The 25258-nt window shown below is 45.0% G+C and overlaps 1 protein-coding gene across 3 annotated transcripts in view; it reads left to right on the top strand.

Moving 5' to 3' along the window:
* Positions 1–25258, top strand: part of Dock8 (dedicator of cytokinesis 8) — a 254630-nt gene that overhangs the window by 172254 nt on the left and 57118 nt on the right. For all 3 annotated transcript variants that reach the window (XM_045144534.1, XM_045144663.1, XM_045144586.1), the window contains 6 exons: positions 1068–1163; positions 4887–4982; positions 12713–12862; positions 15364–15477; positions 20764–20919; positions 22438–22577. In XM_045144534.1, the coding sequence (XP_045000469.1) occupies positions 1068–1163; positions 4887–4982; positions 12713–12862; positions 15364–15477; positions 20764–20919; positions 22438–22577 (752 nt within the window). The remainder of the gene's footprint in view (positions 1–1067; positions 1164–4886; positions 4983–12712; positions 12863–15363; positions 15478–20763; positions 20920–22437; positions 22578–25258) is intronic.

Raw genomic sequence — 25258 nt, 5'->3', positions numbered from 1 at the left:
TTGTTTTCTTAATGATAGCCTTTCTGACTAGGATAAATGGAATTCCATATTATTTTTTTCTTTGTTTCACTTTGCTTTTGCTTTTTCTTCATCTTTTTCTCTTTTTTTAAATTTTGTTTTTTGAGGCAGTGTCTCATGTAACGTAGGCTGGCCTCACACTCTCTACATAGCCCATGTTGGCCTTGAATTTCTGATCCTCCTGCCTCAGCCTCCTGAGTCCTGGGATTACAGGCATGTGCCACTGTGCCTATTATCAATAAAGTTTTTTATTATTTTTTTTACTTATTTTATTTATTTGAGAGGGGGGAAATAAGGCAGATAGAGAGAAAGGGCTCACTAGAGCCTTCAGCCACTGCAAATGAACTCCAGACACATGTACCACTTTGTGCACCTGGCTTATGTGGGTCCCAGGGAATCGAACCTGGGTATTTGGCTTTGTAGGCAAACACTTTAACTGCTAAGCCATCCCTCAAGGCCATCAGTATGGTTTTAATTTGCATTTCCCTAATGGCTAAGAATGTTAACATTTATATGTCTGTTGGCCATTTGCACTTCATCCTTTACTATGAAATAATAATAGAAATGAATTTACTTATTTATTTATTTTCTCAATTTTTATTAACATTTTCCATAATTATAAAAAATATCCCATGGTAATACCCTCCCTTCCCCCCCTGCTTGCCCCTTTGAAATTCCATTCTCCATCATATCCCCTCCCCATCTCAACCATTCTACTGACATATATACAATACCAACCTATGAAGTGCCCTCCTCCCTTCCTGTTTTTTAAGAGACACAGAGAGAAGGTCTGTACATGTTAGGGTCTCTTGCCATTGCAGACCAAGTGCAGACACAGGCACCACTTCGTACACCTGGCTTTATGTAAGTGCTGGGGAACTGAACGCATCCAGGGCTGTGAGGCTTGGTAAGCAAGCACCATTAACCCGAGCTATCTCCCCAGCCCAGTAAACATGAAATTCAAGGGTGTAATTTCCAGGTGCTGCCTTGCCTTCCCAACGTGTCACTGTCAGTTGACGACTGGGCCATCTGTGGTTTATGTGTTTCAGATTACTGACCGCAACTGCAGCCGGATGTCCTACTACTGCTCTGGCAATACTGATGTCCCGTGTTCACCTGCAGCCCCAAGGCCCGCCAGCAAAAAGGTACAAAGCAGAGCTGTGTGACGATAATTCCGGGACAAGACTCACTGTGCCCTGCATTGTGATTGAAAGTAGACTGCTAAGCCATCTCTCCAGCCCAGGCTGGCTTTGTTTTTGTTTTTTTTTGTTTTTTTTGTTGTTGTTGTTTGTTTGTTTGGTTTTGTTTTTTAGTGGAAGGCAATTAATAATAATTTAATCCTTAGTAAAATTAAAGATAGCATGGGTTGGGCTAGAGAGATGGCTTAGCGGTTAAGCGCTTGCCTGTGAAGCCTAAGGACCCCGGTTCAAGACTCAATTCCCCAGGTCCCACGTTAGCCAGATGCACAAGGGGGCACACGCGTCTGGAGTTCGTTTGCAGTGGCTGGAGGCCCTGGTGCACCCATTCTCTCTCTCTCTCTGTATCTGCCTCTTTCGCTCTCTGTCAGTCACTCTCAAATAAATAAAAATAAACAAAAATAAATTTTAAAAAAAGATAGCATGGGTTGCAGAGATAGCTCAGAGGTTAAGGCATTTGTCTGTGAAGCCTAAGGACCCAGGTTTGATTCCCCAGTACTCACGTAAGCCAAACACACAAGGTGGCACATGCATCTGGAATTTGCAGTGGCTAAAGGCACTGGCATGTCCACTCTCTCTCTATGTCTGCCCCCCTCTCTCTAATAAATAAATAAAGTATTTTTTAAAAATTATAGGCAGCTATAAGCATCAATGATCTCAATACTGTGTGAAGTAATATGTATGCTCCTCTTCATTCATTCTTTGTAATCAGTTTACCTATGACTCAAAAACTGTATAAGGTTTAAAATTCCTTAAACTAACAAATTCCCCCATAGTTACAATGCATATGGCCAGGAGAGTGAAAAGGGACAAAAACTACCTGTCAAGCCAGCTATCTGCCACAGTCTCCCTTCTTGAAGACCCTATTTAAATGTGGACATTTTAACTGCACAGAGTAACACACCAAACAATTTCCAATAACTAACAGCACGGGGAGATTTTTACTAACCAGGTGAGTAGGGCATGAGCCTTACTTAGCAGTTCCTCTGAAGTCGGGAGGCCCCGGGGTGATGCTGCAGACCAAGTCAAGAGACACCGTGAGTCTGGGAGGGGGACCAGGAGTTAGCTGTGAAAGGCAAAGCGAGAGAAAATGCGGTTAGGCTAAAACTAATTTGTCACGTACTGCAACGTTTAGTATTAGGCTGTCATAGCCCCCTTTGCACTGGCTTGGTATGAATTTTAGGGAGGCAAAAAAAAAAAAAAAAAAAGAACGTCATCAAAACAGAAGAGAGACTAGTTGGAAAGAGTTCAGTGGAAAGGAATAATTGGGACAACAGAAGGTACTGGGGGTGGCCTGTGATCAAATTACATTATGTTCAAGTAAGAGACTTGTCAATGAAGAAAAATATTTAAAAAGAAACATTATTTGCTTACAGCTTGACTTCCTTAAGACATGTCCTATTTGGTTTTGTAACTACCCAATTTTGACCTGAACTGACCAGAAAAAAAGTCACTTCATTTTAGGGTAGAGTGTAGCCAGTGTGTTTCCTCAGTAGCTCAGCAAATAGCATTTTGCTGCTGGGCTGTTTTATATAACCTCTGCAGCAAGGTGTTCTTGTGATCATGCTGCCCAGCAAGCAACATAAATTCCTTTAAGAAGCAGCTTATCCTTGGCTAATCTCCCCCTGCCATAAGACGCCGGCAGCAGACTGACCTATTTCCAGAGGCTAACTCAAGCCAGAGCGCTGGGCTGTTATACCCCAGCAGGGTCGATCCGCAGCACACTACCTCATGAGCACAGTGGGTCGCCTGATGGTTAGACCTCAGCCCCACCCTCTCTGTCCCATATTGCACAGCCTCACCTAAGACCTGAACCAGCAAATACACATGCCCACGTTCATTAAGATTTTTAAGGCTTGGGCTGGAGAAATGGCTTAGCGGTTAAGCACTTGCCTGTGAAGCCTAAGGACCCTGGTTCAAGTATTGATTCCCCAGGACTCACATTAGCCAGATGCACAAGGGGGCGCACACATCTGGAGTTTGTTCGCACTGGCTGGAGGCCCTGGCACGCCCATTTTTTCTCTCTCTCTCTCTCTGTCTCTTTCTCTCTCTGTGTGTTGCTCTCAAATAAATAAATAAAAATAAACAAAAATTTTTTTTAAAAAAAGATTGTACCTGTAACTGTGTGACACCAACTGATGAGACAAACTGATTATGAGGGGGGAGCAGTTAAAACAGCCCAACTTCTATACAGATATTTTTCATTCATCTCTATTTCATTTAGATTAGTAGCCCTCAAGAGGTGGTAAATTTGGTTTATATATAATATATTTCATGGGTGATTTGAAGGCCTGTCAAGAGCAATAATTGTTATAATCCATTTAGCTTTAGGTAGACTTTAAAACTTGACTTCCACATAAACATGTGACATTTGAGTGTTTTAACTTTCATAGCTACTGTGCTACCAAAATGAGTTTATCAGCATTTGTTCTGGGCTTGGTATGTGTAAGATGAATGAAAACCACAGAGAATTCCCAGGTACTGTTTTTGCTTTTAAATACTTTATTTTATTTATTTGTTTCTTAATTAGTTATCTATTTGACAGAGAGAACGAGGGGGACAGAGAGAGAGAATGGACACGTCAGGGCCTCCAGTCACTGCAAACAAACTCCAGATGTGTGCACCCCCTTGTGCATCTGGCTTGCATGGGTCCTGGGGAATCAAACCTGGGTCCTTTGGCTTTGCAGGAAAACGCCTTAACTGCCAAGCCATCCCCCCAGCCCTTGTTTTTGCTTTCAGTTGGTGTGATGAACTGTCTTGGCTTGCCCAGGACTGGGGATGTCCCCCAAGATGTGGGTCTTTTCATTAGAGACCAAGAAAGTATCAGCTTCATTTTTGGTCCTTGACTTCCTCCCCGTCAACACTACTTTCAAGAGCACCAGTGAGTGTGTAGATCGGTTCAAGAATGGGAAAGTGGAAAATGCTGGCTCACCACAAGCACACGGCATTTACTGTGAGGCGGTCAGGACTGGGGAAATGAAGGTATAAAAGGGGGCTGAGGGCTTTTCCCAGCACCTGAGCCTGGGGGAGAGCACTTCAGAAGTGAGTTCAGGCTGATGCCACTGCGTCCTCCAATGCAGAGGCTCCACCATAGACCCATCTGATCACGTTTCCATGGGAAACGATCATGGGAGAAGAATCGTCAAGTCTGGAAAGGATTGAGGTAGCCTCCAGTCAGTGGTCCTCACTGTGGCTCTGGACCAAAAGCATCATCCTCAGCATCCCCCAGAACGTGATAGAAATGCACATTCTCACACCTGCCCCTGTCCTACTGAATGGGAACCTCTGAGGACATCTGTATTTAATCAAGCCCTCCAAGGGCTCCTGATACACATTGAAAGGTAAGAGGCCTCCCTGCTAAGCAGCCACTTTTGTGGATGAGCAGCTTAGAACCAAGAGAGCAAGGTACTGTGTGACCCATCCATGCTACCCAGGAGTGCTTCCCCAGAGAGAGCCATGGTGCTCTCCATCTAGGCCACAGTGCTGACACCCCCATCCCCCGCCCAGCTGAATGTCATGGAGTCTAGGCTCATTTCAGCATTGACTTTGCCATCTACACTTAGGACACATGCTTCAGGAATCAACCAGCAATTGTGTTATGGAAACAAAGAGGTCGTAGTAAGCAGCCTTGTCACCACAGCCTGGTAATGTTTGTTTGTTGTTGCTATTTAGCATTTCCATGAGGAGCTTGCCCTGCAGATGGTGGTCAGCACTGGAATGGTGAGAGAAACAGTCTTCAAGTATGCCTGGTTCTTCTTTGAGCTTCTGGTGAGATTCTCGCATTTTTATCTGTACTCAGTGAGCAAAGCAGAGCGCACAGCCGGAGGCAGTGAGGGTTCCCAGGACAGGACCTCACCTCTTACTCCAGCACAGACTGGTCCCTGAAACTCAGCTGTTCTTCGCCTTCCATCCATCTTCCACCAATCCTGTTGACTCTACTTTTAAATCTAACTCATATATTAAACAAACTATTGGGCTAGAGAGATGGCTTAGTGGTTAAAGCACTTGCCTGTAAAGCCTAAGGACCCAGGTTCCCCTCTCCATTACCCACATAAGCTGGATGCACAAGGTGGCGCAGGTGTCTGGAGACCATTTGCAGTGGTTAGAGGCCCTGGTATGCTCTTGCCCTCTCTTCTGTTTCTGTCATAAACAAATAAATAAGAAAAAATATTAAGGGGGCTGGAGAGATTGCTCAGTGGTTAAGGTATTTGCTTGCAAAGCCTAATGGCCCAGGTTCAATTCCCTGGTACCCCCCCATAAAGCCAGGTGCACAACGATGCATGCATCTGGAGTTCATTTACAGTGGCTAAAGGTGCTGGCATGCCCATTCTCTCTCTTTCTCTTACTCTCTCTGTCTCCTTTCTTTGTGCTTGAAAATAAATTATGTAGATAATAACCAATAACATATATGTATTATTGGCTATGTATGTATAAATATATATACATATGTATGTATGTATGTATCTCCCTCCTGTCACATGTCATGGTTCCTGCCAAGCCAAGCCACTGTCATTTCTCTTGTGCCTCCTGCAAGCGCTACTGTTCTCAGCCCCTCTGTCCTCCTAGGACAATCAATACTGAAAATTCTGGGCCTCCCTCCTCTTTAAACTCTTCAGTGGACCTCGGGAGATGGCTTCGCAGTTAACGGCACTTGCTTGCAAAGCCTGCTGTCCCTGGCTATACTCCCCAGAACCCACATAAGCCAGAGGCACAAAGTGGCACACGTATCTGGAGTTTGTCAAAGAGACCTGGTGCGTTCAAGCTTATGCTTTCTATCTCTGCTAATAAATAAATACTCCAGAGATTTTCAATGAACTGGGAATAAGGCATGATTTTTTTTATCATGGATAGCCATGTATAATCCTATTATATAGCTCCATCTATAACTTAATCTCATATGCCCCCCCACCTCCTTCAGCCTTATTGTTCCCCTTCTAATTCTTCAAAGGTACCAAGACCTTTTCAACCTAAAGCCTTTTAGGGGTTCTTTCTCACTTCATACTCTTCACTACCCACTGTCAAACACACTGCTTCTGCCTTTCAATCTCAGCCTTAAATGCCACCTCCTGCAGGGCCCTTCTCTGTGCACCCTGTCTTGTAGTGCGCCCTCTATTGTATTATGCCCCTTTTCAACACCCTGCTCATCTCCTTCCTAGCACTACCACAATTTGATGTTGTTTTACTGTTGACCTATTGGGCATCTAGAATTTTCTAGCCTCAGTATATCACTTGATATCATGAAAGCACTAACCAACTATGCTCATATTTGTTGGAAAATATATGAAATTTAGGGCTGAGGAGATGGCTTAGTGGTTAAGGCATTTACCTGTGAAGCCAAAGGACCCAGGTTCGATTCCCCAGGACCCACATAAGACAGATGAGCAAGGTATACTTGCGTCTAGGGTTCGTTTGGAGTGTCTGAAGGCCCTGGCATGCCCATGCTCTGTCTTTCTCTATCTGCCTCTTTCTCTTCCAAATAAAATAAAAATAAATATAAATAAATAAATTATAAAAGAGACACATCCACTAAAAAAAAATATATGAAATTTGTATATCTGTTCACCTAAAATGGCTCTCAGTCATCATTATTTATTTATTTATGTATTTATTTATTTTTCAAGGTAGGGTCTCATCTGGCCCAGGCTGACCTGGAATCTCAGGGTGGCCTCACTCACGGTAATCCTCCTAGCTCTGCCTCCAAGTGCTGGGATTAAAGGCATGTGCCACCACACCTGGCCATTATAATTTCTCTTTTTAAAAACTGATTATTTTTTTAAAAATTATTTATTTGCAAGCAGAGAGAGAGAAGAGACAGACAGAGAATGGGCATGTGAGGGCCTCTAGTCACTGCAAATGAGCTCCAGATATATGTGCCTCTTGTGCATCTGGCTTATGTGGATCTTGGGGAATTGAACCTGGGTCCTTTGGCTTTGCAGGTAAACACCTTAACTGCTAATTTCTACAGCCCCTGGACATCATAATTTCTTAATTTTAAAATAAGAATAATGGTGATGCCTATTTCTTTTTTATTATTAATGGTCATAAGAGGAATTTATCACAAAGTCCACTAAAAATAAGAACACAAGCATTCCCCCCTTCTTTCTCTCTCTCTCCCTTTTTATTTTTCTTTTCTTTTTTATTTTATTTTATTTTATTTTGAGGTAGGGTCTCACCCTAGCCCCAGCTGACCTGTAGTCTCAGGCTGGCCTCAAATTCATGGCAATCATTCTATCTCTGCCTCCTGAGTGCTGGGATGAAAGGCATGTGCCACCATGCCCAGGTTCTCTCTACCTTTTTCTTTTTCTTTCTTTCTTTCTTTTTTTTTTTTCCAAGGTAGGGTCTCACTCTAGCTCAGACTGACCTGAAATTCACTATTTATTCTCAGGGTGGCCTCGAACTCATAGTGATCCTCCTGCCTCTGCCTTCCAAGTGCTGAGATGAAAGGTGTGCTCCACCACGCCCAGGCTTCTCTACCTTTTTCTTTCTCCCCTCTTTCTATCCTTTCTTTCTTTCCTTTTCTTGTAGTGCTGGGGATTGAACCTCGGGCCTCACAGTGCTAGACAAGTACGCTTTGCTAATCTTCATTTGTCCATGTTGATAAATAGAAATAGAGATGAAATGATACTAAGCAGAAAAGGTAGAACAAACCAAAACCAACTGTACAAAATGTGTGAACAAACAATTAGGAATCAGAATGGCTGAGACAGTGATAGTGGCAGCTTTTATTCCTTCCTCTGTAACATTAACTGAATAGCATTTTTAAAAGAGAGACGGTGGAATTTCTTCCTAAACTCCTTTTGTGCGTATGTGAGTTCAAGCCTGACCGGAGGGCAGTGCTGAACAGTCAGAGCAGAAAGGGGTCCAAGGAAATGAAGATAGCTCCCTGTCAGGGAGAAACAGGAAGTGATGTGTAACTGAGTTACATAGAAGTTAGGCTATTGCCACAAAAACAGTCTAAGATATGAACCCCTTAGAGGGGCAACGTTCCAAGCCCTTGTTTAAGAATGATCCCAAGACACTGTTTCAAACCCCTATAACAGAATCCCATGGGGGTGTGTGCTAGAATAAAGCAGTCTTGAGCTCGTCCTCCCTCTAGTTACCCAGGGGAATTAAAAGGAGCCGAGGCAGCAGTGTGCCCTTCCCTGTCTTCCTAGGTGGAGTCTAAGCATCTGCATTGCTCTGGTCCATACCACCTCTGCTTTAGGGATTTGGAATGCTGACCAATGCAACACTAGAATTTTTGTCTAAAAACCAGGCTGGCTAAGGCTATGGCTGATGCTCACCCGCCTGAGGTTAGTAGTGTCAGCTGGGAGACCTTTTAATTTTATTTGCAAGAGAGGGGGAGAAAGAGGCAGAGAGAGAGAATGGAGACACTGGGGCCTTCAGCTACTCTAGTTCATTCAATGAACTCCAGGCTCATGCACCTTGTGCATCTGGCTTGCATGGGCCCTGGAGAATCAAACCTGGATCCTTTGGCTTTGAAGGCAAGCACCCTAACCACTAAGCCATCTCTCCAGCCCAGCATTCCAATTCTTACATGTCTTAAATTATTTACACATTTGCACTCATGTGCACCACACTTTTCCTAATCATTGTTAGCTCTTAGTATTCACTGTAGTTGTTAGACAGGTGACCACATTCCTTGGGCAGTGATTCTCAAGCCCCATGGTGTGAGGATTTCAACAGCAGCTCTAAGGACTCTTGAATCCATTTTTGCTGCTTCATTAAAAACCTGTAAGAGAGCCTTAGTTATCCACACAGCACACACCAAAGCCTCCTCTCAGCCAGGGAGGGGCAGGGCCTGAGGTCTCCAATTCTTATATACAAGTTCTTATCCTTCAGCACTTTGCCTCTTTAGGAAGCCCAAAGTCTCAGAACATCTTCTCAGCCCAACACACTTTCCATTCTGACATCACCTTTTGGGGTACTGCAAAGGTTACCTCATATTTAGTAGAGAATTTTGTGTTGCTTAGCTTGAGTGGTTCCACAGGCCACTCTAGAGCTCCACTTCAAAGCTTTAAAGGGAAGCTTTCGTTTTTGTTGATATAACAATTGCTCTGTGCTTCACATAACCCTGGGAGCATCTGGCATTCCCGAGGAAAAGAAAACAACATCCAGAGGGTATTAAGCATCTTACGTTATGTGTGCCAGGAACTGCTCCAAACAATCGAACGCACTATTTCATTTAATCCTCATGCAACCGTGAAGCAGGATTCCCAGTTTATATGTGGGTTTGAGGCAAAGGTGGTGGCAGAGGAGAGCCCCCAGGTCTGTCCGAGGCTTTGATTATATTGCTTCTAATTGCAGAGAGCTAAGAACCATGGGAAAAGTTTTTTTAAAAAATGTCTTCAATCTTGCACATTTATTTACCAGGACTTGGTGGACCCAAAAGAAAGAGAGAAAGCTAAAGTGAGTGTCCATTACCTCCAGGACCCCTTATGCCCCACAGATGAAATAGTTGGAAGAAAGGTTGGTCAGCATACCAATCAACCTTGGCTCTGCAGGCTATAGCCCCTCAGTCCCAGAAAGGCAGAGTGGCATTTCTCCCAACATTCATCCCAACACCTAGGCCCAAGGTTTTGGCAGAAGCTGCCAGAAACCTTTCTCTGTCCCCACTCCAAAGAATCCAGGAGCCAGGCATGGTGGCATGCACCTTTAATCCCAGCACTCAGGAGGCTGAGCTAGAAGAATCGCTGTGAGTTTTGAGGCTACCCTGAGTGAATTCCACATTAGCCTGGGCTAGAGCAAAACCCTACCTTAAAAAAAAAAAGAAAAGAAAAGAAAAACATTACCATTACTGGGATTACCCTATGGTAGTAGGAGTGATGGGCATAACCTTTCTGTTCTCCCACCAATGACCAAGGCTTGAGCCTCCCATCTACCAAATCCAGCCAGAAGCCAAAGGGAGAAAGGCTGGTGGAGAAGGTGTTGGGTGCACAGACACCTCCCCGCTATTCACAGCTGGAGAAAGGCAAGAAAACCCGTGAGAGCTGTGGCGGAGGCAAATGAAAGTGACCAGGCCCCAGCAGGGCTTGGCAATGGCATTGACAAAACCCTCAGTCCTCTATACAGTCTTATATACCTAGTCATGTGTGCCCAGAAAGCCACTGAAAAGCAAGTTCTGTTTTCGCTTGAGAAGCTTGATGAGAAAGGAACACCAGGCACCTTGGGCTTAGCCAGCAACCTGGACAGTTTCACACCTTCCGTTGTGGGGCCAGGGCGTTGATGAACAGCCACTTTGTCACGAGAGCTGGGGCGTACAGTCCTTGGTGCCTTTCACACTTGCTAATGAATGAAGCCCTGTGCTTCTAGAAACTGCTGAGCCAGACCTTGGAAACCCAGCAGTAACTGGGTGACCTAGTTTCCTCACCCAGGACGTGATGTTCTACATTAAGGGGTTCCAAAAAGGTAACCCTTCCCTGGACCACAAAGCAGATATGAGAGAAAAGATTTTTCAACCTCGCTGAACCCTATAAATAATGGACTGAGCATCCACTGATATTTCGGCTGTGTTCTTCTGTTGAAAGCCAGAGACACAAAAGCTGGCAGGTGGCTGACAGTCTGGAAGGAGGCCATTAGTTGGAAGTATGGCATTGTGAGAATTATTTACTTGGCTGTAGAATGGACAAACTCAGCCGGCAGGAGCCGAATGCAGCACAGAGTTCTAAAAGCCTGGCGCTAGGGTGGGTTAGCCAACAGAGGATCAGGATTGGGGTCACCCAAACAAAAAGGCCTTGTCTGGCATAGTCCTTGCTTGGGAATGGAATGAGAGAGATGCTTTTATTGGACAAGAATGGCATCCAGTTCCCAGCCATGGTTCAAGTTCTCTCAGGAAGTGTGTGTGGCTGTGAAGGATATGGACATGTCTGTGTGTCCAGAACCAGAGGAGAGCCTACAGGGAGGCGACACCTAAGAAGATCTTATCTTGGGTTTTCTGAGCTGCTCGGGGCTTTATTTGGAATGTGAAGCACACAGATCCACGTCTCTGTTTTCCCCTCTTGTTTAAGTGATGACAGGTCTTGCATTCTGAGAAGCAGACATCTGCAGTTACCACATGAACGTTCTTCCACGTTAGTCTTACAGTGGAAGCCAGTTTCCACACAACTCTGTAGCCCTGGCCTGGGGACAACCGTGCGTGGGTCCATGTCCCAGAAATTGCTTTTTGTTGTTCTTGGGGGCTGGGTTTTATTTATTTTGTTTATTTTATTTATTTACTTACTTATTTATTTTTGGTTTTTCAAGGTATGGACTCACACTAGCCAAGGCTGGCCTAGAATTCACTCTGTAGTTCCAAGCTGGCCTCACACTCACAGTGATCCTCCGATCTCTGCTTCCTGAGTGCTGATATTACAGGCATGCACCACCACACCTGGCTAGGGTTTGGGTCTTTTTGTTTTGTTTTGCTTTGCTTTGTTTTGTTTTGGATCCAGAGTCTCATTGTGCAGCCCTGGCTAACCTGGAGCTTGCTATTTAGATCAAACAGGCTTCATGTTTGCAGCAACCTCCTGCCTGTGCCTCCCAAGTACAGGGGCAAGCGCCACCATGCCCAGCTGGCAGATGCTTTTTTGTGGTGACTTTCTGACTAGCCTGGATAAATTCATGGAAGTAACCTCAGAGTGAAGTTACCAAGCCATAAATCAGAACTCCCGCAGACTGCCCCAGCAGCTCCCAGCAGCTGTCCACAAGGGCGAGACTCAACCTCACATGAAGCCAAAAGGGATGTATGGACCCAGCAATCTCCTGGTCCCAGGAAGAGCCGCAAAAAAAAAAAATTAACGTAGTCTGCATTTTAAACTGTAATAGCCGTGAAGCCAGTGTTCTATTACCAGTTGGTTGGTTGGTTGGTTGGTTGACAAATTAGGCCCGATAACCTCAAGACATGATTCCCCAGAAGCCGAGCATGGGAGCGCAGGCATGTAATCCCTGCACTCAGAAGGCTGAGGGAAGAAGAAACTGCAGTCCAACCTGGGCTGTGATGAGGCTCTGTCTCAAAACCAAAGCAATGAAAACCCAGTGGGTACATTTTCAGCTAGCCAACACTATCCTGCTTAACTCCCCTGCCCACCTCACTATCAATTTAGGAGAAAAAAAAAAAAACTCAGTTTCCCATTCAAACAGCCTCCCACAGTGCCTTGGTGGGAGGTGTGTGGTGTGCTGTGACAGCCTGGAGACATCTGTGTGGTTCTGGAGCCTTCCGGGGTAGAGGCAAAGGGAGCCTTCTGACATTGGTGCTAAACAGTTAAGCCCCTGGCTTTGTCAGCAGTAAGAAGGGAGCCCCCTGACTTGGGGTCAAGAAAAGGACACACTGCCCACCTCCGGCCACCAGGGAAACCATTCAGTTGTCAAAAGCATTTGGTATAAGAGCCAGCTGGGCACCACCAGCACCGGTCACGTGTCAGAAAGTCCATGGTGAAAGAGCTTTTTTGCAGGCCGTCCTCCTGCACATCGCCCAAGCAAGTCCCCGGTCTCTGCGCTGACATGTCCTCTATCCTCTGTAGGTGAAAAGCATGGCCCAGTATGTACATAACCTGGACAAACGGGACAGTTTTCGGAGAAATCGCTTCTCTGACCGCTTCAAAGATGACATAACTACCATTGTGAATGTGGTCACCTCGGAGATCGCAGCCCTGCTAGTGAAACCTCAGAAGGTAACCATGTGGCTTCATTTTCCAAATCGCTTGCCCTGAACACATTCCTTTCATAAGCAGAGAAAATAAGCCTCTTTTGAAAACAGTAGTTAAAATATACTAGACTGGACTGGAGTGATGGCTTAGTGGTTAAGGCACTTGCTTGGGAAGCCTAAAGACCCAGGTTTGATTCCCTAATACCCACATAAGCCAGATGCACAAGGTGGTACGTGTGACTGGAGTTTGTTTTCAGTGGCTGGAGGCTCTTGAGCACCCATTCTTCCTATCTGCCCTTCTCTCTCTCTCTCTCATACACACACACACACACACACACACACACACACACACACACTGGACTGAACCATAGTGGGTCCAGGGGTTGCTATCAAGAAATTATAATGTGGGGCTAGAGAGATGGCTTAGCATTTAAGACACTAGCCTGCAAAGCCTAAGGACCCAGGTTTGATTCTCCAGTATCCCTGTAATCCAGATGCACAAGGTGGTGCATGCATCTGGAGTTCATTTGCAGTAGCTGGAGGCCCTGACTTGCCCATTCTCTCTCTATCTGCCTCTTTCTCTCTCTTTCTCTCTCTCTGCCCAATAAATAAATAAGTAAATACAATAAAAAATTACAATGTGTTCTAACACTGAAATTATTTTGTTAATGTAGATATGAGTGAAAATACTCTTTTTCTTAGGAAATACATCTTGATGCTTTGTGGAGTAGATAAGGTTAACATTTGCCACCAATCTCAAATGCTTCAAAAAATTATATAAAGGGAGAAATGGTAATAATGAAAATATAGCAAAATATCAAGTATTAATGAAATTATTTAAAGATGCACAACTATTGGCTCTATTTTGAGTTTGTAATCATTTGAAATTAAAGCTAAATATATTACAAATATAAAGGTAAAGCCGGGCATAGTGGCACACACCTTTAATCCCAACACTTGGGAGGCAGAGGTAGGTGGATCGCCATGAGTGCGAGGCCACCCTGAGACCACCTAGTGAATTCCAGGTCAGGTCATCCTGAGCTAGAGTGAGACCCTACCTCGAAAAAAAAAATCTATATCTATATCTATCTATATCTATATATAGATATATAGATATAGATACACATACAGAGAGAGAGGTAACTACTACTTTAAGGAGTAGTGTTTTTTTACTAATACACTGATACTCTTCATCAGGAAATTGGTCAGAAGCACATCCTCAGAAGAGCTCTACTTGGTGCTCAGTAAAAGCAAAATTTGTGAGAACAGCAGTGGCATCTCCATATTGACAGACATAAAAGCAGGCACACCAAGGATGATAATTTTCCAAAAGTCTAGAAAAGCCCCGTCTGCAGATGCTAAACTTCCTTCAGGCAGTCCTGTGGCCTGTCCATGCGGAGGCCACTTGGGGTGGGGGACTGCTAAGCGAGCTGGAGGATGTCGTGGCCTGCTCTGGAAGTCTGTGTCCCCCCCCCCCCCCCCCCCGTCCAGCCCAGCCCAGGGACTTGCCCACATGGCCTGAATTTGCAAGCTGCACATTTTAACAGGACAAGAGTAGTTTCAAATTATATTTTCAGTAGTGACAGAATTGATTTATCAACCCAAGAATAAATAATATAAATTTTAAAGGGTGTGAAAAACTCCTTCATAAATAGGAACACTGAGAAATAATTTTTTTAACTTTAAATTAAGAAAAAAAAAAACTGGCCCCAATTTACCTAAGAATTTATCCTACCAACTATGACTCTGACCTCTGTTAGGCTAGAAACAGTGCCTGACTGGTAAAAAGAAAATTCTTAGTAAAAAAAAAAAAAAAAAAAAAAATGTGTCTTTTATCTTGACTGGATTTTTTCAAATAATCCTTATAAATTAAGAATCTGTCTCTTTGAAGACACTGGGTACCTTTCAAGTTAGTTTGCCAAATAATAATGAGGAGGAGGAATAGTGTTATATCCCTATAATCCCAAGACTCAGGATGCTGGGGTTCAAGAATTTGAGATCATCCCTCTGAGCTACAGAGCCAGACTCCATGTCAAAAATCTTTAAAAAAAATTAAAATTAAAATTCAGAATAAGAATCAGTCAGGCATGGTGACGCACATGGTGATTCCCAGCACTTGGGAGGCAGAGATAGGAGGATCACTGTGACTTTGAGGACGGTCTGAGACTACATAATGAATTCCAGGTCAGCCTGGACTAGAGTGAGACCCTACCACAAAAAAACCCAAATAGCAAAAAAATTCAGAATCAACAAGTGCATATACAAAATGAGGTCAACAATACACACGTAGGAACAAAGATGACTGGAGGAAACTACAGCTGAGCATTCACTTAACACAACCACTTGACCTCACCTGACAGCCATGGCCATCCCGCAAAGGCCAAGGTGGTCATGGCTCTGCCCAGTGTCACCCAGAGGGTCAGCAGCTAATATAATAGGACGTGCCTCTCCCAGTGTTCCCACCAGGGACCTGGGACTTGCTGCCCATGGCTTACGCAGAGTGATGTGTGTGTGCTTGTTCCTAAGGAAAGTGAGCAGGCAGAGAAGATCAACATCAGCCTGGCTTTCTTCTTGTATGACCTCCTGTCACTCATGGACCGCGGCTTCGTGTTCAACCTCATCAAACATTACTGCAACCAGGTGAGCGCTCCTCCAGCTGCCCCTTCTGCGGCTGCCTGCTCATTGCTCAGGGACATGGGGTGACCCCACACCCCTGCACCTCATGGGACGCCTGCCTGTGCCATGGGAATCCCTTGAATGCCCTGGTCCCCTGATTCCTGGAGCATCTGTTTACCAACACAGTCAACAAGTTGATCCGCTAGAATGGAACTTTGTTGCCGGGGTGACCTGGTAACTCCTAAACCTGGTAACTCGCTAAACATCTGACAGAGGTGACATGACCATGTGTTTGTTCTTTGACCAGATTGAGCTCAAAAGATGAGGCTTCTTGGGCTGGAGAGATGGCTTAGCGGTTAAGCGCTTGCCTGTGAAGCCTAAGGACCCCGGTTCGAGGCTCGGTTCCCCAGGTCCCACGTTAGCCAGATGCACAAGGGGGTGCACACTTCTGGAGTTCGCTTGCAGAGGCTGGAAGCCCTGGCGCACCATTCTCTCTCTCTCCCTCTGTCTTTCTCTCTGTGTCTGTCGCTCTCAAATAAATAAATAAAAAATGAACAAAATATTTTTTAAAAAAAAGATGAGGCTTCTTTCCACTAACTAGAGTTTGATAACTAAATTGTTGTTTGTGAAGTCCTCATGTTAGAAAAATCTGGTTAAAATCAAAGAGATTGAACTGGAGAGATGGCTCAGTAGTTAGGGCACTTGCCTGTGAAACCTAGGGATCCAGGTTTGATTCCCCAGGACCCATGTAAGCCAGGTGCACAAGGTGGCGCATGGATCTGGAGTTTGTGTACACTGGCTAGAGGCCCTGGCGCACCCATTCTCTCTCTCTCTATCTGCCTCTTTCTCTCTCAAATAAATAAATTGATTAAATATTTTTAAAAAATCAAAGAGATTGAATTTCACTTGGCACAAAGCAAGTATTTTTTTAATTTTTTTGTGTTTTGTTTTTCAAGGTAGGGTCTCACTTTAGCTCAGGCTGACCTGGAATTAACTCTGTAGTCTCAGGGTGGCCTTGATCTCATGGCGATCCTCCTACCTCTGCCTCCCAAGTGCTGGGATTAAAGGTGTGTGCCACCACTCCCAGCTAAAATACATTTTTTAAATTTTTATTGACAACTTCCATAATTGTAAACAATATCCTGTGGTATTTCCCTCCCTCCCTCCAACTTTCCCCTTTGAAACTCCACTCTCCATCATATGCCCCCCATCATATCTCTTTTATAAAATACATTTTTAAAAATATGTTTTTATTTATTTGACACAGAGAAAGAAAGAGAGAGAATGGGTACACCAGTGCCTTCAGCCACTGAAAATGAACTCCAGACACATGTGCCACCATGTGCATCTTGCTAATGTTGGTCCTGGGGAATAGAACCTCGGTCCTTTGGCCTTACAAGCAAACGCCTTAACCACTAAGCCATCCCTCCAGCCCTATTTTTTTTTTCTTTTAGCTTCCTGATTTCATTTTCTTCCTCTCCCTCCTCTCAGCTTCCAAAGAGCCACACATAGATCAGTGGTCGGAGGCCCAGGTTCTGACCCGCGTGACACCTTTCCCACCTGTTTTCAGGGAGCATCAACCTTGCAGGCACTAGTTTCCATGTCTGCACAAGCCAAGGTGTGTTACACGTACGCACACTGACACTCTGATCCCAGGCTGTGTGACTGCAGTAGCGCTCAGGCCAGCAAGAGCGCCTGGCCCAGTCCGCAGTGACCTACTCATTGATCCAGCCGTCTAGACACAGCGGACTTCATACCGGCAGAAACTAGATTCTTCCAAAGGTTTTTAGTTTGATCATTTCGCATAGCCTATTTCATTCTGTCATGTTTTCTTCTATTCAAAGACTGTGGGCTGGGGAGACAGCTAAGAGGTTAAAGGTGCATTTTTTGCAAAGCCTGCTGGCCCAGATTCAAGTCTGCAGTACCCACGTACAGTCACATACAGAAAGTGGGTCCTAGTGCACCCATTCTCATTCTATCTCTCTCTCGCTCGCTCTCACTCTCATAATAAATAAAAATATTTTTTAGAAAGAAGAGATGGGCCATGCATGGTGGCACATGCCTTTAATCCCAGCACTCGGGAGGCAGAGGTAGAAGGATCACTGTGAGTTCGAAGCCAGTCTGAGACTACACAGTGAATTCCAGGTCAGCCTGGGCTAGAGCAAGATCCTACCTTGATAAACCAAAGAAATAAATGAGAGAGAGAGAGGAAGATGGAAGCTAGATCAAAAGCAATCATTAGCTTAAAAAGGGGGAGACATGGTACACACCTTTAATCCCAGCATTCAAGAGGCAGAGGTAAGAGGATAGTCAAGAGTTCAAGGCCACCCTGAGACTACATAGCAAAGTCCAGGTCAGCCTGGGCTACAGTGGGAACCTACCTCAAAAAAGGGGGGGGGACTGGAGAGATGACTTAGTGGTTAAGTGCTTGCCTGTGAAGCCTAAGAACCCCGGTTTGAGGCTCGATTCCCCAGCACCCACATTAGCCAAATGCACAAGGGGGTGCCCGCAGCTGGAGTTCATTTGCAGTGGCTGGAGGCCCTGGCGTGCCCATCGCCCATTTTCTCTCTCTCTCTCTCTCTCTCTCTCTCTCTCTCTCTCTCTCTCTCTCTGTGTGTGTGTGTGTGTGTGTGTGTGTGTGTGTGTGTGTGTCTGTCCCTCTCAAATTAATAAATTAATAAACAAAAACATTTAAAAGGGGGGGCTGAAAAGATTGCTTAGTGGTTAGAGTGCTTACCTATGAAGCATAAGAACCTAGGTTTGATTCTGCAGGACCCACCTAAGCCAGATGCACATGATGGCACATGCATCTGGAGTTTGCAGTGGCTAGAGGCACACCCATTCTCATTCTCTCTCCTCCTCCTCCTCCTTTTCTTCTTCTTCTTTCTCTAATAAATAAATTAATTAATAAAAACTTTTTTAAAATTTCCATGAGTTCAAGGATACCCTCAGACTACATAGTGAATTCCAGGTCAGCCTGGGCTAGAGCAAGACCTTACCTTGAAAAACCAAAATAAGTAAGATGGCTGGAGTAATAGTTCAGTAGTTAAAGGCACTTGCTTGCCAAACCTGATGGCCTGGGTTCCATTCCCCAATGCCCATGTACAAATGTGTACAAAGTGTCACATGCATCGGGAGTTCGTTTGCAATGGCAGGAGACCCCGGTATACCCATTTACAAACACATCCCCCCCACTCTTTCTGTCTTTCTCAAATAAATAAATAAAAATTGGAAAACAAAACAAAAGGCTTTATGGCAATGGCTTGACCTTACTCTTTGATTAATAGTCAGTAGCAGGTAACTATGCTTCTCTAGTCACTGTTTCTCTAACATGTGCTGCTAAGCTCCCCCCGCTTGTGTAGGGCTGCTGAAGCTGTGTGGGTTCTGACCTCTGTGCAAAGGAGGCTTCAGCAAGTACACCTTTCTAAACGTCACTCAAATGAAGTTTGAGATGTCGATCTGTAAGGAAGTTTCAAGATGGTTTTAACGATCCTTGCAGTAGGACTCTGTCAAACATGCTTTCTGAGCTTTAAGTTCTAGGAGCCAGCTTCATCCCACAAGCTGTTTGTAAGTAACCCTAAAAGTGAGCATGTGACCAAGGCTTAGTGGGTTCAGTCTTCTGGGTGTGTCAGGGACCCAAAGTCAGCCAGGAGTGCTCAGTAGAAGGGAGTGAGCTCTGGCTCCTATTCTTATGCAAAGGTCATGCTTCATTTGCGACCACATCTGTAATGATGGTCATTTAAGTAAATGTCTTAACTGTGGGTTGATTCTGCACACAGATTGCCCCACAGTACAAGGAAGTCTCCTAAAGAGGTTGAACATGTAAATAATGGTTGAGAGCACAGCTTTCCATGTGAGGCATGACTGTTTGCAAGGATGGCATGCTTCAGGTTCCTCCGCTGGAGCAGAAGGGGCTTGCTTGAGTGTTTGGGTGGCACCAGGTCCACCAGCCCTCCTCCTCCCCTGGCTTGGCTGCTATGGGCTGCATCTGCCTCTGGGTCTTACCACCTTCAACTCATCCAAGGGAAGCGAGGGGTCTCCTAGACTCTCACCACTGTCAACTTTTCATGGCCTGTCTCGTGATTTAGTTTAGGTTGTAGTTTTGGTGTTTGTGTGTGAGTGAGGTAACATGTGTGCCAGCTGCATGGACAGAGGTGAGAGGAGTTGGCCCTCACCCTGTGCCTTGTTTGAGGCAGGGTCTCCTATTGGTCACCACTGTGTACACCAGCCTAGCTGGCCTGTGAGTTTCCAGGGAGTCTCTTTTAACTCCTTTTTTGGGGAGGGGGAGTGTTTCGAAGTAGGGTATCGCTCTAGCCCAGGCTGACTTAGAATTCACTATGTAGTCTCAGAGTGGCCTTGAACTCACAGAGCTCCTCCTACTTCTGCCTCCCAAATGCTGGGATTAAAGGTGTGCGCCAACACACCCAACCCATCTCTAACTCTTTGCCACAGGTGTGCTGACATTACAAACACTCACAATATTGCTCTGGCTTTACACAGGTTCTAGGGATCAAAACTCAGGTCCTAGACTAGAGAGATGGCTTAGAAGTTAAAGCATTTGCCTGCAAAGCCAAAGGACTCAGGTTCGATTCTCCAGGACCCACATAAGCCAGATGTACAAGGCGCTACATGCATCTTGAATTTGTTTACAGTGGCTAGAGGCCCTGGTGTACCCATTCTCTCTGTTTCTGTCTCACATTGAGCCATCTCCCCATGATTTGTTTGTTAAAGATTTCCATCCAAACACTCTTGCACCTCTCTTTTGCCTCCCACTCTAGAGGACACAGCTTGACTGGTTTGGAGGTACAACATATTTTCCTAAGCAGTTTGATACCTTCTTTTAGAGCAATGGATTGAAAACTCTCCAGTGAGGGCTTTAGATACAAACTACTAAAGGACACTTCAGCATTAAAGCCCCCAGTCATTCTCATTCGTTTCACATGGTCCTCTGTGAGACCATGTCCTTTCAGTTAGCCTCTCTGGCACAGTGGGGACTGCATAAAATTCACTGTATTGTGTTACACTGAAGACTTACCCCAGGCTTATTTTTCAGCACAGGTTTCCCATTACATTACAGATTATATTTGCAGTGGCGAGCAGAGCAAGAATGCTTATTCTAGACTGTTGTTAGGCTAAACTCATTAAGGGCAACAGTAGTGAACAGAAACTTACTGGGCCTCCTTGGAATGGAATCTCTTGTCCTATCAGATAAGTTTTTGTTAAATTAATTTCTTAATATACAGAGAAAAACAGATTTTAGGGTCTGTCAAATTCAGATCCAAATCTCCATCTTTCCATGTTTCTTCCCAGCTGTCGGCCAAGCTCAATAACCTCCCCACACTCATCTCCATGAGACTGGAGTTCCTGAGAATCCTCTGCAGCCACGAGCATTACCTCAACCTGAACCTCTTCTTTCTGAATCCCGACCCTGCACCAGCGTCCCCCTGCCCCTCCATCTCCTCCCAGGTAATCAGCTGACTGAAGGAACTAGTCAGGCTATTGCATTAATCAGCTTAGTTTGATCATGCATCAACTAGAAATGGCATAGTCCTATTAAGACAAAAAATTCAAGCTGCCCAAACAAGATGGATTGATCTAGGTATGGGCAGTGTACTGCCCTGAAGTTGAACCATCTTAACTGACCATGTCCTAGCTAAAGAGATCGCTTCCTCCTAGATCCAAGGGGCCCTAATGAGGCCATTTAAGGAAAGACTCTGTAAGCCCTAAGAAAATGAAGAAACTCATAGAAAAGTCTCAAATTTCCCCTTGACTGACAGTAACAAATTATTATATTATGCAAAGGCAGGGTTCCAAAGTCAAGCAAGTTTTGGAAACCCTGTGTTAACAAGATTTTGTTGCAGTCATCATGTGAGCATTTAACATGTTAATGTCAATGTAAAATGTCCTGGGATGGAAGGGAGGATGGAGTGTTAAAACCAGTGAATCCCAACATGATTTGATTGTGGAAGCATTTATTCCCATGGAGGTTTCTCAAGAGGCTAGAAAAACCTTAAGGAAGTGCTGTTTTATAGCCACAATTTAGCTATGGGAAACAGAAGTTCAGAGCAGCCGGCAAGATACAGTAGATTAGTACTGCGTACTATATCTGCTCACATTTCTTTATAGTAGCCTACAGGCTTGTCTGGTTAATTCTGTAAAACACGAGGTGCGGTGGCATGCACCTGTACTTCCAGGGCTCAGAGAGCTAAGGTAGAAGGATCACTTGAGCTCAGGGATTCCAGACCAACCTGGGCAACAAAGGGAGACCCGAACGTGGACTGGGGTACAGCTGACATGCCTGTCCGCTGCAGCTGCTCTACATAAGTCCTACGGCTTCCTTAAGCTGACCTTGCTCTGGTCCTCTCCCCACCTTCCTCTTTGGGGAACCCTGAGGAGTTAACAGGTCCCTGCTAAGCAAAGCAAGAGGACTTACACAGAAACTTCCACTGCTCTTAATAAAGTGTAACACATGCGCCCTGTATAAGAACTCCAGATAGGAATGGCCAGGAGCAATAAGTCTGACATTTCCTTGCTGGACACCGCTTCTGGCTCCAGGCCAGCAGCATTCAGACAATGCTCAGGTGACCTTCAGAAGTAGTGCTGGGTAAACAGGCCATAGCCATGGGCTTAGGTGAAGTTCTCATGTCCCCGCCCTCACTTATCCTGGACTTTTTGTCTTCAGCTTTTGATTGGGAAAAGGAGTGTTATCCATTTTTCTCTTCTTTTACTTGCTTCTTTTGTGGTGATGGGACTCAAACCCAGCAAGCTTTATGTATGTTAGGAGAACACTCTACCAGTGCGCTATACCTCAGCCCAAGTTTGCAACAGATGCCGAGTATCTCCGTTTCCTCACTTGCCACGTGGGACACAGGTTCAGGCTGGCTCATCCTTACAAGTCTGCCCAGAGCCAGTGCTCCAGCAATGCCCCAGGCTGTTTCTGGCCCAGCTCTTGGCACTCACGACACTGCCCTTGTACTTCTGTAGAACTCCAGCTCCTGCTCTAGCTTTCAGGACCAGAAGATCGCCAGCATGTTCGACCTGACCCCGGAGTACCGGCAGCAGCACTTTCTCACGGGCCTCCTCTTCACCGAGCTGGCCGTGGCCCTGGACGCCGAAGGCGATGGGTACGTACGTAGCTGACCCTTCGGATGGAGTCGCAAACAAACAAACAAAAGAGTGCTCGAACGAAGTTTGCAGTTCAGCTCCTTGGAGTAGCGAACCACTTCTGTGTTCAGCAGGCCCAAGGGGTAGAAGAACTCAGCCTTGAGAAAATGACGCCCACGGAAGTAAAGAAGGGCGGGGCAGGGGAATAGGAGAGTCATCAGTGGCTTGTTTTGCAGCCCTGGGCATCCAAGCCCCGGCCTTGTGCGTGCTAGATAAAACCACTGAGCCACACTCCCAGCCCCCACATGACTTGTGTGTTTCTTACTTAAGCAGAATTTACCAAGAATTCTTTGGTAAGTGAATTTTCTGGGGAGGAAGTCCCTGCGTTGGGTTGGTAGTGTTGAGCCCAGGGCCTCACACATGCCAAGCACATCTCTTTCACTGAGCCACAACCTCACAGGGCCATCTGTGACAAAGTGAGAACACAGACAGGTGACAGCAACGTGCCACTGGCTCAGCACTGAGGAAGGAAGGGACGTGATGAGAAGACACTGTCCCTGTGTCCATGTTAAGCTTCTTGTGCTTTTGCCAGGTTTTTCCAGGCAAAGAAGCCACACGTCCCATGCCTGCCTTTCACCTCATCTCTATCTGAGCACTCAGTGGGGCGTGGCAGTGTCTAGCCTTAACGTTAGCTTCAACTCTATCTCCTCTCCACTGTATCTAAATTCCTTCCAGTTTTCCCTATAGACTTTCCTACCCTATAATAACACATATTTACTCAGCAACAAAAAGTACCCTGATGTTATGCTGCTAAGGTACAGAGAAGAAAGTCTGGTCAGCAGAAGAAATTACTTAACTATACAAACACACCCATTGTCTTAATTGTCCTTTAATAGTATGGTTTTAAGTAATTGTTGAAAGTAACATTTTGTATTTACATTCACAGTACTTGTTATTTCCCATTTTCCTTCCAGTTAGGAACAACACTGACATCTGGTTTTGATTCCTTGTAAAATCATTGCTGGGGTATTACTAGCAATAGGGAAGTATGTTCGGGGATCATGCAATTATGTTTAATCAGGTAGACACATTCTTCAAACACACCCCCGGAAAGTAACTAATTAACAATAGCGCTGTGTTGACAACACGGTGATCCCTGACTGCTGAGTTGTCAGTTCCTTGTCTGGAAAGTCTTTAGAAATACTGTCAGGACTTTAGCATGTGTGCTAAAACCTTAGGAAAAATGTCCTTTGACAAAACACCCTATTGATCAGCATGCCCTTTTGCAGCCACAACAATTAATAGACCTACCAGCACCTGCCCTTCCTCACTCCAGGGGCATAGGGGCATGTGGGATATGTCTCTGGAGCCCCTTGCAAGTAACCACGGCGGCAGTGCCAGGCACCAGCTTCCAGCGGTCTCCGGGCATCCTCATGTGTGGTGTCTCCACAAGTGTCCATGCATCAGTATAGCTACAGTGCTTTTTAACCACTTGGAAATTGCCTAGCACCTTTGTATCATGCTGGAAAATGACAATGGCCACTCCAAACATAACCCCCTGCCAGGAGCCCAAGCCCAGGCACAGTCAGGGCAAAGCCATCTTAGAAGTACAATTGGCAGTTACCTGCTTTGAGCCATAGTGCAAGGGTCAGAACCACTTGAAAATGTAGTTGCGCCAGGTGTGGCGGTACACACCTTTAATCTTAGCAATCAGGATTAAAGAGAGAGAGAGAGAGAAAGAAAAGAAAATTTAGTTGCTGTTTCCCACGGACCCTTGGATTCTGATGTTTCATTAAAAAACTTTTTTTGTCATTTATTTGCAAGTAGAGAGACATAGACAGACAGAAATAGAGAGAACGGGCACTCCAGAACCTCCAACCACTGCAAAGGAACTCCAGATGCATGTGCCACTTTGTGCATCTGGCTTTACGTGGGTTCTGGGGAATCAAATCCAGGTCATTAAGCTCTGCAGGCAAGTGCCTTAACCACTGAGTCATCTCTCAAGCCCTTAATTTTAATTTATTTTATGTATCTTTCACAACTGTCAAAAGAATATACAGTGAGCCAGGGAAAGAACAAAGCAAACCAGTGGTAGCAAATGTAATAAGGAAATAGAGATTAAAAAACAAACAAACAAAAAAAAAAAAACCAGTCAAGGTCAGTGAAGCCAGAAGCTTGTTCTTTGAAAAGATAACAACATTGTCAGACCTGTAGGGAGGCTGACCAAGAAAAAAAGCAAGAAAGCACAAATGACTAGAATGCAGGATGAAGAAGGGGCCACACTGGTGGTCTTTCTTGCAGAAATCAGCCATCTTAAATGGATACTAGGAAAAACTGTACACCAGTGGACAGAGTCCTAAAAAGATAAAACTGACCCCAAGAAGAAAGAAAATCTGACAGACCTCTAACAAGTAAAGATTGAATTAAAATAAATAAATAAATAAACAAGCTGGGTGTGGTAGCATATACTTTTGATCCCAGCACGTGGGAGGCAGAAGTAGAAGGATTTCTGTGAGTTCCAGGCCTGGGCTAGAGTGAGACTCTACCTCCAATAATAATAATAATAATAATAATAAAAGTAGTACAATAGGGGCTGGGGAGCTGGCTCAGCAGTTGGAGGCAATTGCTAGCAAAGCCTGCCAGCCTGGGTTCAATTCCCCACCCCTTCACGTAAATCCAGGCAGGCATTCACTTCAGTGAC

This window comes from Jaculus jaculus, chromosome 1 (genome assembly GCF_020740685.1).
Source record: "Jaculus jaculus isolate mJacJac1 chromosome 1, mJacJac1.mat.Y.cur, whole genome shotgun sequence".
In the NCBI taxonomy this organism is placed as follows: Eukaryota; Metazoa; Chordata; class Mammalia; order Rodentia; family Dipodidae; genus Jaculus; species Jaculus jaculus.
Note: the sequence above shows the minus strand (reverse complement) of the source record. Positions and strands in the feature narration are given on the sequence as shown.